Source organism: Macroventuria anomochaeta (assembly GCF_010093625.1).
Source record: "Macroventuria anomochaeta strain CBS 525.71 unplaced genomic scaffold BU25scaffold_1, whole genome shotgun sequence".
In the NCBI taxonomy this organism is placed as follows: domain Eukaryota; kingdom Fungi; phylum Ascomycota; class Dothideomycetes; order Pleosporales; family Didymellaceae; genus Macroventuria; species Macroventuria anomochaeta.
The window spans coordinates 1,448,121-1,463,666 of NW_022985362.1; the positions used below are offsets into that span (position 1 = coordinate 1,448,121).

At 52.6% G+C, this 15,546-nt stretch overlaps 7 protein-coding genes across 7 annotated transcripts; 1 reads left to right on the forward strand and 6 right to left on the reverse strand.

The window, feature by feature from the left end:
• Positions 1-1,239: 1,239 nt before the first annotated feature.
• Positions 1,240-2,625, reverse strand: BU25DRAFT_381335 (alpha/beta hydrolase fold domain-containing protein). Its single transcript, XM_033699662.1, has one exon. The coding sequence runs from the start codon at positions 2,430-2,432 to the stop codon at positions 1,485-1,487; it is 948 nt and encodes a 315-aa protein (XP_033567876.1). The 5' UTR covers positions 2,433-2,625; the 3' UTR covers positions 1,240-1,484.
• An 843-nt stretch (positions 2,626-3,468) lies between these two features.
• Positions 3,469-4,015, reverse strand: BU25DRAFT_416862 (uncharacterized protein; the record flags this gene model as incomplete). Its single annotated transcript, XM_033699903.1, has 2 exons — positions 3,469-3,678; positions 3,731-4,015. 2 exons carry the CDS (start codon positions 4,013-4,015, stop codon positions 3,469-3,471), a joined length of 495 nt encoding a protein of 164 aa, XP_033567877.1.
• Positions 4,016-4,688: 673 nt separating this feature from the next.
• On the reverse strand, positions 4,689-6,362 carry BU25DRAFT_381337 (uncharacterized protein). The gene is made up of 3 exons (XM_033699663.1): positions 5,811-6,362; positions 5,147-5,751; positions 4,689-5,075 (listed from the first exon to the last, which is right to left on the reverse strand). The coding sequence occupies exons 1-3, from the start codon at positions 6,004-6,006 to the stop codon at positions 4,893-4,895; spliced, it is 984 nt and encodes a 327-aa protein (XP_033567878.1). The 5' UTR covers positions 6,007-6,362; the 3' UTR covers positions 4,689-4,892.
• A 351-nt stretch (positions 6,363-6,713) lies between these two features.
• Positions 6,714-7,142, reverse strand: BU25DRAFT_416864 (uncharacterized protein; the record flags this gene model as incomplete). Its single annotated transcript, XM_033699904.1, has 1 exon — positions 6,714-7,142. One exon carries the CDS (start codon positions 7,140-7,142, stop codon positions 6,714-6,716), a length of 429 nt encoding a protein of 142 aa, XP_033567879.1.
• An 878-nt stretch (positions 7,143-8,020) lies between these two features.
• BU25DRAFT_328747 (uncharacterized protein) lies at positions 8,021-9,358 on the reverse strand (the record flags this gene model as incomplete). The annotated part of the gene is made up of 4 exons (XM_033699538.1): positions 8,021-8,633; positions 8,684-8,760; positions 8,903-9,060; positions 9,178-9,358. The coding sequence occupies 4 exons, from the start codon at positions 9,356-9,358 to the stop codon at positions 8,021-8,023; spliced, it is 1,029 nt and encodes a 342-aa protein (XP_033567880.1).
• Positions 9,359-10,121: 763 nt separating this feature from the next.
• On the reverse strand, positions 10,122-12,316 carry BU25DRAFT_405562 (uncharacterized protein). Its single transcript, XM_033699812.1, has 2 exons — positions 10,383-12,316; positions 10,122-10,326 (listed from the first exon to the last, which is right to left on the reverse strand). The coding sequence occupies exons 1-2, from the start codon at positions 12,170-12,172 to the stop codon at positions 10,227-10,229; spliced, it is 1,890 nt and encodes a 629-aa protein (XP_033567881.1). The 5' UTR covers positions 12,173-12,316; the 3' UTR covers positions 10,122-10,226.
• Positions 12,317-13,616: 1,300 nt separating this feature from the next.
• Positions 13,617-15,501, forward strand: BU25DRAFT_416866 (uncharacterized protein; the record flags this gene model as incomplete). The annotated part of the gene is made up of 4 exons (XM_033699905.1): positions 13,617-14,319; positions 14,369-14,619; positions 14,686-14,790; positions 14,839-15,501. 4 exons carry the CDS (start codon positions 13,617-13,619, stop codon positions 15,499-15,501), a joined length of 1,722 nt encoding a protein of 573 aa, XP_033567882.1.
• Positions 15,502-15,546: the final 45 nt, after the last annotated feature.

A 15,546-nucleotide genomic window follows, 5' to 3' on the forward strand; every position in this document is an offset into this window, starting at 1 on the left:
TACATTCACCTTGTTGCAAATTTCTCAATGGCAGCGGTTTGTGAACTGTTACGAGGGTTATTAATGCCATATTTCACAATATATTTTAGATAAATTGCTGACTTTTCATCAATCATCACTTCGGTGGTATGGGTAAGTTTAACTATCCTACATTGTCCTCGCAGCGTTCTAACAACCCCACTGTCTAGTGGTATGACGTCGCGTTGTGGCTGGCGAACACTCAGTGTTCCGATCCAGATCCGCGCCAGCCCGTGTTCGATTCACGGTACCGCCATGTATAATGTGCGACATCCTTTTTTGCTCTTTTGTTGCTCTCGACACCTACCTAGTCTTTATGTCGTCTCTTTCTCCCTGTAGTTACGGTACAACATGCATGTGTGCCTGATGGCTCCACCTTTTTTTCCCGACTGAGACTGACTGTATACTGCTTCATCTGGGACATCAGAGCGGGACTCAACAAGCTGGCCTTGGAGCTGAAGCGTAAGGATGAATATCACCATATCGGCATCAACAGTCGAGACGATGTTCCAGAGTAGGTAGGTATGGATGGCGCCTCCTGTTTGCCAGTGAATGTAGATATCAAGATGCAAAAGAATATTATCTAACACATTTACGTTATACGGTGTTGGATGTTTTGTTTTTGTTTTGATTGAGTTCCTGTTCGAACTGTAGGTGGGGCAGCTTATCTTTTTGCTATTTGCTTTTCGTCTGTCGTAGGTGAAAGCGAACGATAATGCCCAGCGTCACCGCTGACGAATAGCAAATTCCCTTCACCACGACCAAGACAACCGAAGAAGCCATGATATAAGGTCGAACTATCACGCTTTTCGACCCCTCTGAAAGAAAGGGAAAGTAAGAGAGGACTCGCAATTTGAAACGTGGCGCGGCTCTATCAGAGCTGTAGTGTAGCTTACGTCTAAAATCAAGAAGCCTTCGAGGCTGTCGGAAGAAGCAGATGCAGTGCTCTCGTGAATCGATGATTTCGAACACGGCTGTACACAGTGCATCTGAAACAACCCTTCTTCGGAGCAGTAGCAGGTCTTCCAGAAGGGTCGCTCGATGTCGAAGACTCTTGCTACTGCATATGGTACCCTGGAGGTCTTCAATGTGATGGATGGGAGTAGTAGCAAGTTCGTGGCTTGTTGCTTGATACTATTTTTTTTTTAAATTCACGGGAGGCTGATACAAGTCATCGATGAAGCACAAATATAAGAAGCCTTGTGTCTGATTAGGTGAACGCTGAAATTGTACGACAGTCATATATTTGAAACGTCGCTAAGAATAAGACACGTAGAAATGAAGGTACCGAGACATGTAGAACTATCTGTAGTTGTGTGAAGCGGATGATTCGCTACCAAACCCTTATCCACCATACCACACTCAACAATCTCAGTTCAAATTCAAGCAATAAAGCGATAGAACAAGAAATCATCACCACCCCACAGTCTCAATAATGTCTGAACCAACAAAACGGAATAGAGTACCTACTCAATATGAATAAAATCCTCTTCCTCTTCGACGCCTATGAGATCTTCCAGTATCTCGTCTGCCTTATTGAATATAAAACTCACATGACCTTCCCCTTCCATCATATGCGAGTTGGAACCTGGCATCAGGGCCTTGGCCTTCTTCACCATTGCTGCCGGACAGTTCACATCCTCGGTACCATGCCATAGTGTGAGTGGACAGCCGATATTGCTACCAATACACAGCTGACTCAACTCAAACTCCCATTCGCTGCCCTCCAACCTTGCCTCCCAGCTTGCGCCTCGGCTTCCGTGCACGAAAGCTTCTCGCATCATCGCGACAAAAGTCGGCCAGTGCTTTGGGTCTTTCATTGCAGCCTTGTCGCCAGCATGCCAGTTCTCGACCTCCTGCTCCAGCATGTCTTCGAAGACTTGCGGGTCAGAGCATCTTGCAGCCTTGCCCATGCTAGTGTCGAAAATGAACGAAATGAGGCCCGTCATCCAGGGAGCAATCCAGTACAACATTCGTGACTGTAGCATCATGCCCGCTGTGCCGAACTTTGTAGGGTACATCCCGCTGACCACGCTCACCCCCAGCAGCCTTTCTTTCGGTATCCTCTTGATGCATGCCAGCGCATAAGGCGCCCCTCCACTAACACCTAATATGTAGAACTGCGATATCTTAAGGTGGTCGGCGAGTGCGAGTATATCGGCGGGCCAATCGAGAATACGGCGATTTGACTGGTATGTTGAGAGCCCAATGCCGGGGCGATCCGGAGCTATGAGGCGTATCATACGCTTCGCGCATGCCGAATGCCATAGCTTCCCTTCGTACCGCGATGAGGGAAAGCCATGCATATAGATGACCGTGGTGCGGGGCACAGGACTGCCATACGTCGCATATGACAACTTTCGGCCATCTTCGAGCTGGATATTTTCATCCTCGAGCACTGTACTTGTGATCATGGCGACGGCGACCGTGGGTCGTTAGCAGGCCGTGGTAGCAGTTCAAAACAGAGTAGGGATATTCATGGTGAAGTGAGAGTGATTATACAGCTGTGGGAGCGCGCAAAACGCGTAGCAGATGATACAAGACGCACAAGCATTGTGATCTGGAGGCCTTGAGCAATATTTCATAGATTGCTAGCAAGGCTGTGTGTTGTACAGCGTGAATTGGAGTGGCGGGGGATTCGAGACCGAAGGAACAACTTCCGGGCCAAGCGCGCTAATTCTGTCAGTGGGAAGGCGTCCGTCAGTACCACCGGGGTTCACGCGTCAATTGTTACTTCACATGCGGGCAAAGCTTCAGATGACCTGGTGTGCGTCCCTGCATGAGCGTTGAATCGCTTTCGATGTGAGAATCGACGTTTGGACTCTTCGAGAGGTGCTCATGAGACTCACGTCCTCCCCGCTCGAACATGCTGATCGAGGCCTGATACGACAGATTAGCACACACAATGCAGCAACCTTTGCTGGCAAGAGCTTCAGAGTCGTCTTTTACTCCATGCTTGGAAGTAAGAAGTGCCGGAAACGTTCCCTTGGGAGGCACATCGCCTCTACCTCATCGCTTCTAGACAACGTCGCTTTACGGCAAGGCGGCAGCTTACGGCGACCACGAAGCACGTGAATGAGACAAAACGCTATCAGAGTAAAGAGTAGAAAACCAATTTTGTTCCAAAGCTATTCGACTCAAGTCTGCTACCAGCGGTCATGTATTTGGAAGTACCTTTCGAGCATGTTTCTCTCCTCTATCCATCGTTTGTTTGATATAGTGACGAAGGCACTATACCACGTTCGGACACTGCAGAAACAAGGACACACGTTCCTGGTCATCTATACATTCGACGTTGTTATGGACTTATAACAGTGTACCAGAAGCATACCCTGACAGCACTGTTATCCCCAAACCCCAGCGACTGATATATCAAAACTCCGGCTTGACAGTGCCAGTCTAGAACAACCCACTTTCCATGCAACTCGATACCCCACAACCTAAGCTGTTTCAAAATGGAAAATGCAAGTCCTTAAGAAGCGCCTTGACGAAGCCTTCTTCTTTCGCCAACTTCTTCGGAAAGATGCGGTCACCGAACTTCTTGCCGCCAAGCGTCCACGTGCGGAATGCTTGATAGTTTGGGAAGAGAATGACAGGGACACTGCGGTTGCGACGGTGGTTGATGAGGTTCACGAGATTAACGTAGACCGAGCCCAGAGCCTAAGGTCACGTTAATGAACGATCTGACCACATTATCGCTCGGCCTGCATACCTTCTTGCACTTAGTGATGGACTGCGGAACAGGTTCGATCCTGACATCGCGACACAGCTCCTGCCACTTCTCCAGTTTCGTTGTATCGGCACCGTAGATCGCTTCGATCTCACCTGCGATGGCTTCGTGGCGACGCTTCTTGCGCTGGGTCTTCGACCACCCCTCCTTGATGGCTAATCGGTTGAACATGAAGTTAAAGTCGTCGTTGGGACCGGACGTAATGCCATGCAGCGCGAAATAGCCCACGTCAACACTTGAAGAACCAGATTCACTACCATCAGGCATGGGATCGTGGCTCGATGCTGAGTCGGTGTTGGTGGAAGGAACGGCTGCACCAGGTAGTGGTACACCATGCTCTGTCACTGATCAGCAAGTTTCTCGTTAGCCGGATCGTTGAGATTCACGCGTTCCGCCAGCTCGTCCACGGTTTCGGTGAGCCATCTGCGCTTGTGGTATGTATTTAAAAGGTAGTGGTGGACCAAAGGGTTGTCAGTAGGTAGTGTTGTCACTAATGCTGTGGGATGGCAGAAGGCAGTAAGTCGATAACATATATAGCTGTTGCAGCCGCCAAGCAGTGGCTCATGCGGTTCAGTCAAGCTGGTGATGTGCAGTGAAGTGAAGGCTCATGCGGCGTGGTAGGACCCTCAACATCAGTCTGGAAGTTTCGCCGCCTTTGTTCTCAATGAGACATAAAGATCGGCGCAAAACAATCACGACCGTGAGAAAAATACACCTGTTCGGTAATTTGATGTTTGGCAGTTTGAAGGTCTCTGTCGTAGAGAAAGACATCAGAGAATTTCTCTAAGACTAGACATCAAAGTGCAAACATTGGTGGCAATCAACCCAAATTCGGACTGTTGCGTATTTTGATCATCGGTGTATCTCGGATAACAAGTTGTATTTTGAAGCACCACATTGGATCTTGCGACATCCATTGTGGTAATGATAGTAGATTATGCAAAAACATTCATTGTTTGGATGCCTACAGGGTTGTCGTGTGGTTCTAACCACGACCCTACACCTCGCACCCTGAACTCCGTCGTTATGTAAAAAATCCAATCCCATGACGCCCGATCATCATGTTCGTCAGGTAGATCCAGGCTACGGCCCAGATCAACAGATTCCTCCTCGGTCCCAGAAAGCATGTCTAACATAGAATGCCCTACATCTTCTTCAATAGAACCTTGATGAACCCTTCCTGCTTTGCGCAGTTCCGTGGGAACTCATGGCCCTTGCGAGTGAAATTGTTGAACTCCCCGTACGACTGGAAACGCAGTACCTTGAGGTCTGGGTTACGGCGATGATCAACAAGGTTGAAGAGGTTGACGAAGACGGGTTTCAGAACCTGAGGCATGTCAACAATGCTCCACGACCTACATGAATGGAATAGAACTAGGAGGCACGACCTGTACATACCTTCTGACACTGAGTGATGGAAGTAGGAATTTTCTCGATGCCAACTTCCTCGCACAGCTCCTGCCAGCGGTCTAGCCTGCTCATGTGGGCGCCATAGTGGTACTTGATCTCCGCGGTGAGCGCTTTGGTCTGTAGATCCTTCTTCTCCTTCTTGGTCTTTGCACCTACATGCTTACACATGCGGCCAAGCTCATGTTTGAAGGGCGCACGTGGATCCGGTTCGAAGCCGGGATATTGATACCAGAAGGGGCTGGCCTTGGGAGGGGACTGGTCATCGTCTGTGGCGCCAGACTGTACTGCTGCTGTGGTGTCTTCTGCGGAAAGGGCCAACGTGGTTGGAGTCCTGGAATGCTGGGTCTCGGTAGTGGAAGCCGTGGGCGGCGCATTCTCGGTGTTCTCAAGTGACACAGACTCAAGCCCAAGGACGATGCCTCCGATGATTGAGCCATTAGTGTCTAGAGACTGAATGCTAGGCGCTGCTGAGATGAAGGAAAAATCTGACTCGGCAGATTCAGCAGAGTTGTCTGAGCTGCTGGAGAGTCGGCGGCGCGAGCGTTCCATTAAACCCAGCGTAGCGACGGGTTTGGCAGGTGTTTCGCAGCCTTCTGAAGGTTATCAGTATTTCATTTATGCCGATTCTCATTTCAAGAAGTGAAGTACTCACTACGGCAACCGAACAGATAAGGTTCCTTGAAACACGCCTCCCAGTGCAGCCGCCAGTTCGCGTCACCTCCAACCCATCCTTGCGCCTTCGCTAGACCTGCGAAGTTGGCTTTTGGTGATTTGCTGTTGTCGATCTCGAAGTCCGTACCGTTAGCCCACACTCTGATGAGCGCAAGCTGACCCTCGGAAGACTCCATGATGATGATGTAGTAGAAATTGTTGCAATAGTTGAAAAGTGCCGAGGAGTTGAATCGGTAGCACAGGGAAGGTGAAGTGAAAGTGGAACGACCGTATTTATTGAACTTGAGATCACGGTGAAGCGAATGTGTGAGACAATGAGGACAATGAGAGAATGTTTGAGATCCTTGGACGTGGCTGGGGACTGTTCGAGCGGTGTCGGTGCACGCGGATAGCCGGAGCAAACAAGGCTGTGTCACTCGACAGGTATGGCCTGTCCTCACTTGCTGAGGGTGTCTTTTTTCACAGTTGGTATTTATTCGTACTGCTAGCAATAGTGATGAGTTGCTGTTCGAGCCAACAATGAGTGTCGTTGATGTAGGACGAGAAGTTGTAGGACTGAGGTGAGTCGAAGCGAACAAGTGGCACCGCGCTAGTACCGACGCGTCTGGAAGGGAAGGAAGGCATGCGCGGCACGCAATCCATGGATCACTCAAGATAAGCAAACCATGGTGCAAATGTAAATATCGTATACTCGTATTGAATTGTCGTTATCGTAATGGGGTATCATCTCCTTAACGCCGATGTCTCTAGAGCCAGGACCGAGTCCTAGCCTTCTAGCCGACAAGCGGCATAGCAATGTCTAAGTTCCACACACATATCTGAGACACGGCTGATCATGAGCTTCAGCACTGTACACACGAGAGGAAGAGCTCAACCTCTGCGCTCAGAAGTAACCTGCATCCTCGTCGGCCTGATGAAGCGCGTCTTGGTACGCCACGATCTCGCCCTTCAACTCCTTGTTTTTGCCCTTAGAAACCTCGAGCTCGTCCTCCAGCCTGGCGATTTCAGCTAACGCAGCGGATAGTGAGCGAGGGCGACCGACTGTAGCCTGAGTGACATCGGCTAATGGTATTCGCTTGACTGAGGGTGCAGACTCGATCTTGGTGGTGGGCTTGTTGTCGAACTTGGAGACGGCTTTGCTGCGGTGAACTTGAGAGGTGTCGAAGTTCTCGTCCTTTGGGTCGTAATCTGCATTTGAAAGCGGGGCAGCGAAGCGCCGCGTCGTTTCGAGTTGTCCCTCATCTTGGAAGATGTTGAAGAAGCGTACTGAGGCAGGCTCAGAGAGTTTGAAGGGTGTGGACTTGGGAGCCATGGGTGTTTTGCTACCAACATCAGTACAAGTGCCACGGACGAACAGAACGGTGCTTACAAAAGTAAAGCCGAGAACGAGTGAAGAATGGAGTAAGGATGTGGAAGCTATCGAGCGAAGCTGGCAAAAAGGTTTTATATAGTAAGCGGGAGTTTGGTATCGAGGTGAAGGAACCATCCCATATCCACTATTTCTTCGTCGCCTTGCTCTCGACTTCTAGGCTACGGTAAAAGCAAGTCACGAAACCGTGCAGCGCCACTTTACAGGATCGTTGCCAACGCGTAGCCTGTCACTTTCTTGTTAGCTTAGAGTGTGTTGACTTGCAGGTGTAGTATAGCATATTGCTGTCATCCCATCTTTGAGGAGACGTAGCTCGCCGCCCGTCACTGAGCCGTGTCTGGTACACCTGGTGTTTACACACAGTCGTGTTGTCCATGCAACCAATTTCATTTGCCCAGCTTCTTCTTGTGCAGCGAACTGTGTGTATACTCATAGCTGGGAACTAATGTACATACCAAGCATAATCCATTAATAGCGAAAAAGCAGAAGCCCATGATGCACCCAATACATAGCTTTTAGGTGCGCGAAGACCCTGGGTGGGCATCTTTTGGACGGTCCGCAGAAGGCTGCCTCAACTACAGAAGTCGCACAGCCAGCCAAACCGCAACCACGCAAGGGCCAGAAGAAATACACGATGGATCCAAGCAAAACCGTCCGAGTTAAGGAAACAGTAGAAGTAGTCTCATCCAGGTGCCGTACACACTTTGTTCCGCACATCCGTCAATCGCCATGACTTTCCGTCCGGAAGATGGGCCGGGATCTGATACTATAAGCGCTGTTCAAGACGCGCCGAAGCCTGCGCAGAAGAGAGAGATTTACGACTAATAGCGTCCACGGGGAGGGTAGTCACCAGCCGGCGGGGCATCGTACGGTGGACGGCCTCCTGGGCTGCGAGGACGTGCGCTACGAGGAGAAGGAGGGCGACCTCCGTCGTAAGGACGACCGCCGCCGCCGTTCATGTAGGGGTCATCGTAGCGACGAGGTGGTGGGCCGGCCCTGGCATCGTAAGGATCGTCAGGATAGCGGGCACGCGGTGGGCCATACTCATCAGGCGCCATGCGGCCACGAGGCGGCGAGCGACCATATCCTCCTTCACGTCTGTCATAGAATTCGCGCGGCGGGGTGCGGCGACGGTAGTCATCCCGGCGAGGGCTGTAACCACGAGGAGGACCGCGGCGATCGTAGTAATCATCATACGGAGCGGGAGGGTAGCCACCGCTACGGCGGCCCATGGGCGAGCGAGATCGGTACCTATCACGGCCCCTGTCATCAGGACCACCAGGGCCTCCATAAGGAGCCCTTGGCTTGAAAGGAGGGGGTGGAGGTGGGTCGGAGATGTCCTGGGTGCAGGCAACTTCCTGACCCTTGAACTCACGGCGGTCCAGCTTCTCAACGGCGGTCTTCAAGTCGGCGGCCGTCTCATACTCGACGAAACTAGGAAGTGATCAGTGGAGCTGCAGAGGTGGTTTGCTGCATGCACATACCCAGTTCCATCGCGCTCGCGACCAACTTCGGAGTAGACGACGTCCAGTCCAGATTGGCGGGCAAAGTCCTTGAGATCCTATACATCGAGGTTAGGCCGAATCCAATCCAGTTGTGTGGGGTACAGGAAGCACGCAAAAACAAAGCCATAGGCGTTCCAGGACCTGGTGTGCTTGGGCCTAACTGGGAACAGGGAAAGTCCAAGAGTTGGGGTGTCTAACCTGCCAGCTGGTCTCCACCGGAAGGTTTGTTATTCTCATCCGGTAGGGAGTACGACGAGGACGCGGAGGGACACGCTCGTGGGGGGTGAAGTTCTCGTTGCGGCGGGATCCACGCGCAAATTGGACAATCAGGCGCTCGCCCATGAAGTCAGAACCATCTGTGCAAGTCAGGCGTGTGTTCGAGGGGACGGTTGTGTCGTTGACGGTGTATACGTACGGAAAGCTGCGTCGATCGTTAGCAAAAGTCCATCTGCGCATAGTGGTTCATAGCTTACCAGGAACGACGTCACGTGCGTCCATAGCGTCCTTGTACTCAATGAAGCCAAAGCCGTTCATGAGCTTGATCTCAGTGATCTCGCCGGTGCCATGGGTCTGGAAGTGGCCTTCGACCTCTGCCTTGGTGGCATTGCGGGGAAGGTTACCCAAGTAGAGGCGTGTAGAGGATACCTCGGTCATGGCGGTAGCTGCTATATAGCTGTATCCTGCTGAGAACCTAGCCTGGTGAGGAGAGTGAGCGCATGTCGACGAATGTGAGAACAACCAGGGAACGAGTCTGAATTTGGCATGCCATTGCGAAGGAAGCGGACAGGAAGCATGCGACAAGTAAAACCAGCGGCCAAGGCTACGCGCGACAGAAACCAGTGAAGCGCGTGGATAGATGGCCAGCGGACACAAGACAGTAGGCGACTGGTCGTACCTTTGGGGAGCTGAGTGGTGGCGCGGGAGTCCTACTGTTGGGTGCGAGAGGGCGGCCTTCACAGGGAACCTGTAGCTCGAAGACCTGGAGAGAATGGCGCGCGACGGCTAGATGCAGTCGTGCGTGGTTGGGTCTGGTAACTCGAGCACTACGTGCAGATGTTGCGGTAGCGAAAATGGGATAGAGATGAGCGGGCAGCTGGATCTGATATTGCGGCCCCGGAAACGGTGGTTGAGTGGTGCTGGAATGGAGTGAGGCGCACGCTCAGCGCTCAAGTGCTCGGCCAGTCTTGGCACCGTCACGTGGTTCCAGAGGAGCAGCCCTCGGCCTTCGATTCAACATGCTATGAGGCAGCTAGCTCTCAGTCAGACCACAATGGGTGTTGCAAAGGCCCCATCTAGGCTTCTAACGACATCCTTAAAGGGTGAGTATGCGAAATGGTGCGCGCGACTTCAGATCACAAGTTGCTCGACTGACTCGGCTTCATCGTTGGGCGGCAATAAGTTGCAGGGGAATGGGTATATACAATTGCGCGCTGCCTATTATACACATTTTGAACAGGAGGTGGCGCCAGTGTACGCCGGAGAGAACAGTTGCCGCATGTTCAACATTGACATGCTGCGGCGCTCAAGTGAGAACATACTTGGGCCCTTCGCCACCCTGAGGAGTCTGCCAGTTGATGTCCTGGGCGGGTACCTTGATATCGCAAGTCTTGCAGTGGACGCAGCTGGGGAGCCGGGTTAGCATCGTGAACACAGCTGTCGTAGATGTGAGGGAACTTACTTCTGGGCGTTGATCTGGAATCTCACGCCCAACTCCTTGCTATCGTCCTCAACGTACTCGTACACGCCAGCAGGGCAAAAGCGATTTTCGACACCCTTGTACTTGGGGTACTGCTCCTGTGCGTGCGCATCCCAGTCCTTGACTTGCAAATGACATGGCTGGTCCTCCTCGTGATTTGTGCCACTGCGGCTGACGCTTGTCAAGATGTCGAAACTGATCTTGCCGTCAGGCTTAGGGTACTCGATTTTCTCATATTGGTCTGCAGTCTTGGTAGCAGCGTGGTCGGGCAGGCCGTGCTTCAGTGTCCACGGTGTCTTGCCACGGAAGACGTAGGCTTCGAGACCAGAATATAGCACGCCTCCGTACAGGCCTAGCGCGGTGTGGAAAGAAGGTCGCATGTTGCGCACCTGCTTGAGTTCTGACCAGACTGACGACTTCCTCATCTTATCTTCGTAGTCAAACAGGAATACTGTACCGCCGTCGGTGTTGCCTTGCAGTGCATCCCATGTTGCTTCTGCTGCCAACATGCCGGATCGCATCGCAGTATGCGTGCCCTTAATCTTGGGTACATTGACTAAACCTGCTGAGTCTCCCAGAAGAGCGCCACCAGGGAAAGCCAGCTTTGGAATCGACTGGAAACCACCCTCAATTAGTGTCCTTGCACCGTATGAGATGCACTTGCCACCCTCCAATACATCCTTGTAGATCGGGTGGTGCTTCATCTTCTGGAATTCGCCATATGGTGCTAGCCATGGGTTGGGGTAGTCGAGACCGACAACAAGACCGATACTGACCAGGTTATCACCAAAGTGATACATCCAGCCACCGCCGTAGGTGTCCTTTGACAGGGGGTAACCCATTGTGTGGGTGACCTGCCCTGACTTGAACTTCTCAGGCTGGACTTCCCAGACCTCCTTGATACCCAGACCATATGTCTGGTGCTGGCTGTCTCGCCTCAGATCATACTTCTTGATGACCTGCTTCGACAGACTGCCGTGACAACCTTCACCAAGGAGCGTCACACGAGCGTGGAACTCCATACCACGCTCGAAAGAATCCTTGGCTTTGCCTTCGCGCGAGATACCGAGATCATTGGTCGCCACACCCTTGACTACACCTTCGTGGTTGTATAAGATCTCCGAAGCGGCAAACCCAGGATATACTTCTACGCCCACTTCCTCTGCACGCTCACCGAGCCATTTGACCATCTGATTCAGACTGATGATGTAGTTGCCATGGTTGTTCATCTGCGGCGGCTTCGGCAGGGGGATCGAGCCGGTCTTCGTGAGGAAGCGCATACGGTCCTCCTTCGCAGGTGTGATGTCGGCGAAACGGTTCAGATTGTCCTCAGACTTCCAGTTTGGCAGCAGTTCGTCTAGGGCAGAGGGTTCAATAACATTGCCAGACACAATGTGGTCGCCCAGTTCGCCTGACTTCTCGAGCAATAGTACACGGAAGTCCTCGTTTCCTGCCGCATTGGCTATCTGCTTCAGCTTGATGGCGGCTGACAGGCCAGCGGGCCCTCCACCCACGATGAGAACATCGACCTCATCAACCTCGCGCTCGACTGACTTCGGGTCAAAGGAATCATCTTCGGTGGCCAATCGTGCTCGTGACGTTGACGAGAAAGCTCTTCTTTGGCCAGCAATGCGAATGGCAGGGCGGTATAGTTCGGTCAAGGTTTGTGTTCGTGACGCTGCGCACGCGAAGGATCGAGCAGGTAGACGTGTGGCGCGTGGTGTTGCAAGCAATCGCCGTGTTAGCAATGCGGATACCGTCCTAGACGACATTGTGTTGTGAGGTGTGGGAAGGCGAAATCGGCGAAAGATGTGAAGCTATACAAGGTCGATGACACCGCCAGGACAGCCTGAAATTTCGGACCCGTCGCGCGCTGAGCAATCCACCCCAATATTGTGAGTTGCAACGATATCAACAGAGGCGTAGTTCGAGTACCCCCATTCTTGAACTCAGAGCTCAATGACGAAGTCCAACTTTCTCAGAACCGAGGCTGCCCGACCGGCCAATGAAAGAGCTGCTGATTCTGTTGCTCCTTCGGTTCTTCCACCCAAAAGCCGAAGAACAAACCTGGTCCTTTGCGGGCTCAAGATCGAACAATATTCCTTAGCAGGTCTTTACAATTGAGAAAATTTGAAAGAAAAAACGGCTTCCCTTGCAATTCTCACCTGTTGTTGCGCAAGGCCATCAAGAGTAAAGCCTTGCCGCTGATTGCTATGCCGAGAACCTCCACCGAGGTACAACATTACCGCATGACATCGGTTACAACTAGCCTCAAAGCCTTTCAGGAAGATGCCATGGGATACGATGAGTACCTGAGCAACCTGGCAACTCGACACGAAGCGGTCACAACCTTCGCCCAGCTATGAACATTCTGTTCTTGACACCAACCTCGCCTCAGATCTCAGGCACCCGCACCGCAGGCGCGAAATGAAACCACTACAGAAAACGGTGCTACCACTCACAAATTCATGTCGAAAGATATGGTGGAGCGTTCACAGAAGATCTTCTTGATTCCTGATGTTGAAGATCGCACGTCAGTGTGCCTGAAACTGGCCAAGCTTCATGCCTGCAGGCCGCAGTCACATACCAACTCATGCGTTTAGGAAACCTCTTTTGGGCTATCCCGCACCCCGGTCTGCCTGCAACATGGTCTCCGACAACACACGTTCGAATACAGTCAGGAGATCCTCGCTAATGATGATTGTCAGGACCGCCATTATGGGATCTGCTTCTCAATGCGTTTGATCATTCGCCCGTTCCTGACCAAGACCACAAGTTCAAAGCCTCGACCGTTCTTGTTAGTCGCTGTCAAGGCGAATTAAGCATATCGCCCAATATGACAGATCTGTGAGTCTGTCGATATCTGTTCTCTGGAGTTTGAAAGTCTGCAAGCATCCTCCAACGGCGCGTGTATGGAATGCACGGGATCTTCGAGAATGCATCCCAATGCGCGGGCCTACTCTTCTTAGGACTTGCCTCAGCCGAGAACAACTCGAAGACCATACACACAACAACATGAGTATATATGCAGTCTCTCCAGGAGGATTCAACGGCACGCCCAACCCTATTCTCTTCAACAATCTTTGGTGCAGGGCACTCGCTATCTTAATACCTTTCTTTCTTGGGAGAGCTGAGCTCACTTTTACTATTTCAAACAGTTGATCTGATACACCTCTTTTCAATCTTCTCGATAATCTTCTTCTTCACCCTACCATCATGAAGATCGAATACTCCCTTCTTACTTTGCTGTCTGCCTCGCTGGTGACAGCAGCTCCAGCACCATTTGTCGTCACGGACCCAGTCGTCGCTAGTGGGACTGAGAATGTTGCCATACCCGTCACTGGACTTGATCGACGACAGGAGGTTTCCGTCTATGGCCTTCGCAAGCGTACACTCGAACTTCGCAATGCCCTCTTGGCTGCTCGTGGAGGTCAGCGTCAGAACCAGGCTTCTGGCGACAATGACGAGGATGACGCTGAAGACGCTCAAGAGGATGCTGCTGAAGGCGAGCAAGCCGTAGGAAAGGGTAAGGGCAAAGGCAATAACGAACAGGCTGCAGCACTGCCAACGCCACCGGAAACTCCCGCGGCTCCAGGCAATGCTACTGAGCCCGCCGGCAAGGGAAAAGGGAAGGGCAAGGGTGCTGCTGAAGAGGCTGCTGTAGCACCACCAACACCGCCGGAAGCTCTCGCCGCCCTAGGCAATGCTACCGAATCCGCCGGTAACGGCAAAGGCACCGCAGAAGAGGCTGCTGCGCCACCTGCACCACCAGCTGCAGCCAATGTCACCGAACCAGCCGGCAGCAAAGGAAAAGGGAAGGGAGAAGGAGAGGGCAGGGGTAAAGCAAACCAGGAGGGTGTCGCTGCCGACCAGGAGTACATTCTGCTCGGAGCCGAACAGGCCGGCGGTAATGCAGCGGGTATGTCTCTTTGTAACTACCTTATCGAAACTATTCTAATTATCCACAGCTGAGCAGCAACAACAAGCAGCAGATGCCAAGCAGCAGCAAGAGGCAGCCCTCACCGAACAACAGCAACAGCAGCAGCAAGAGGAACAGGCTCAAGGTGCTGATCCTGCCGCCGAGCAGGCACAGAATGCACACGAGCAACAGGCTGCACAAGACCGGGCCGCCGCTGATCAAGCTGCTGCCGATCAGGCTGCAAAGGACCAGGCCGCGAAGGACCAAGCTGCACAGGATCAGGCGGCTGCTGACCAGAAGGTACGTTCCACAACAAGTCCCCAAGACCCAACCTTTACGCAGCATACACTATACTGACATCCCCAGGCTGCTCAAGCGGAACAAGACGCCCAACAGCAAGCCAAGCAGGAAGCCAAGCAACAGGCCAAACAGCAAGAAGCAGAAGCAAAGCAAGCCGAACAAGAGCAGAAGGTAAATTCCAATCTTCCACACTCCAGCAACACATTCTAACCTCTCCAGGCGGCCCAACAAGAAGCAAAGCAACAGCAAGACCAAGCCGCACAACTCCAAAACCAAGCCGAGCAAGACGCAAAGCAGGCCCAGAAGGACGCTGAGCGCGCCGCAAAGGACCAGCAGAAGGCTGCCGAAGAGCAGCAGAAAGCCCAACAAGCGATCGACCAAGCGCAGCAAGAACTCGACCAGGCCAAGCAGCAGCAGGGTCAACAAGCTGCTGCGGGCAATGCTTCTGAGATTGTGGGTGGTGGCGCTGTGGCAAATCAGACTGGTGCCGCTGGCAATGGTACGGAGGCTGGGAATGGGCAGCAAGAACAGGGTAATGGGAGAGGAAGCGGGAATGGTAATGGTCACGGCAAAGGAGAAGGCAAAGGCCAGAACCAAGCCGCAGAAGAGGCACTTCAAGCTGGCGGTCAGAAGCAGCAAGAAGGTGGTGGCCTCAACATCGGCGGCATCTTGAGCAGTCTGCTCGGTGGTGTGGGCGCTGATGCAGGTGCTGGGGCCGGTGCTGGTGCTGGTGGACTGGCTGACCTGCTCGGAGGACTTGGGGACGGTGCTACTCCAGGCAGCGAAGGCCAGGGTGCCGCTAGCGCTGGCGGTTTGACTAGCCTGCTTGGAGGATTGGGAGGTGGTGCTGGCGCTGGCGCAGAGGGTCAAGGTCAGGGCTAGGCCGGAGCTGGAGGTCTGTCTGGATTGCTTGGAGGTCTTACCGGT

What these genes read in the sequence shown, in the direction of transcription:
- BU25DRAFT_405562 (XM_033699812.1), bottom strand. Translation starts at nt 12,172, where the DNA reads ATGTCGTCTAGGACGGTATCCGCATTGCTAACACGGCGATTGCTTGCA. An exon ending in TTCCAGATCAACGCCCAGAA is followed by an intron (nt 10,327 to 10,382) that starts GTAAGTTCCCTC and finishes CCGGCTCCCCAG; the next exon opens with CTGCGTCCACTGCAAGACTT.
- BU25DRAFT_381335 (XM_033699662.1), bottom strand. Translation starts at nt 2,432, where the DNA reads ATGATCACAAGTACAGTGCTCGAGGATGAAAATATCCAGCTCGAAGAT.
- BU25DRAFT_381337 (XM_033699663.1), bottom strand. Translation starts at nt 6,006, where the DNA reads ATGGAGTCTTCCGAGGGTCAGCTTGCGCTCATCAGAGTGTGGGCTAAC. An exon ending in TTATCTGTTCGGTTGCCGTA is followed by an intron (nt 5,752 to 5,810) that starts GTGAGTACTTCA and finishes GATAACCTTCAG; the next exon opens with AAGGCTGCGAAACACCTGCC. An exon ending in CCATCACTCAGTGTCAGAAG is followed by an intron (nt 5,076 to 5,146) that starts GTATGTACAGGT and finishes GACATGCCTCAG; the next exon opens with GTTCTGAAACCCGTCTTCGT.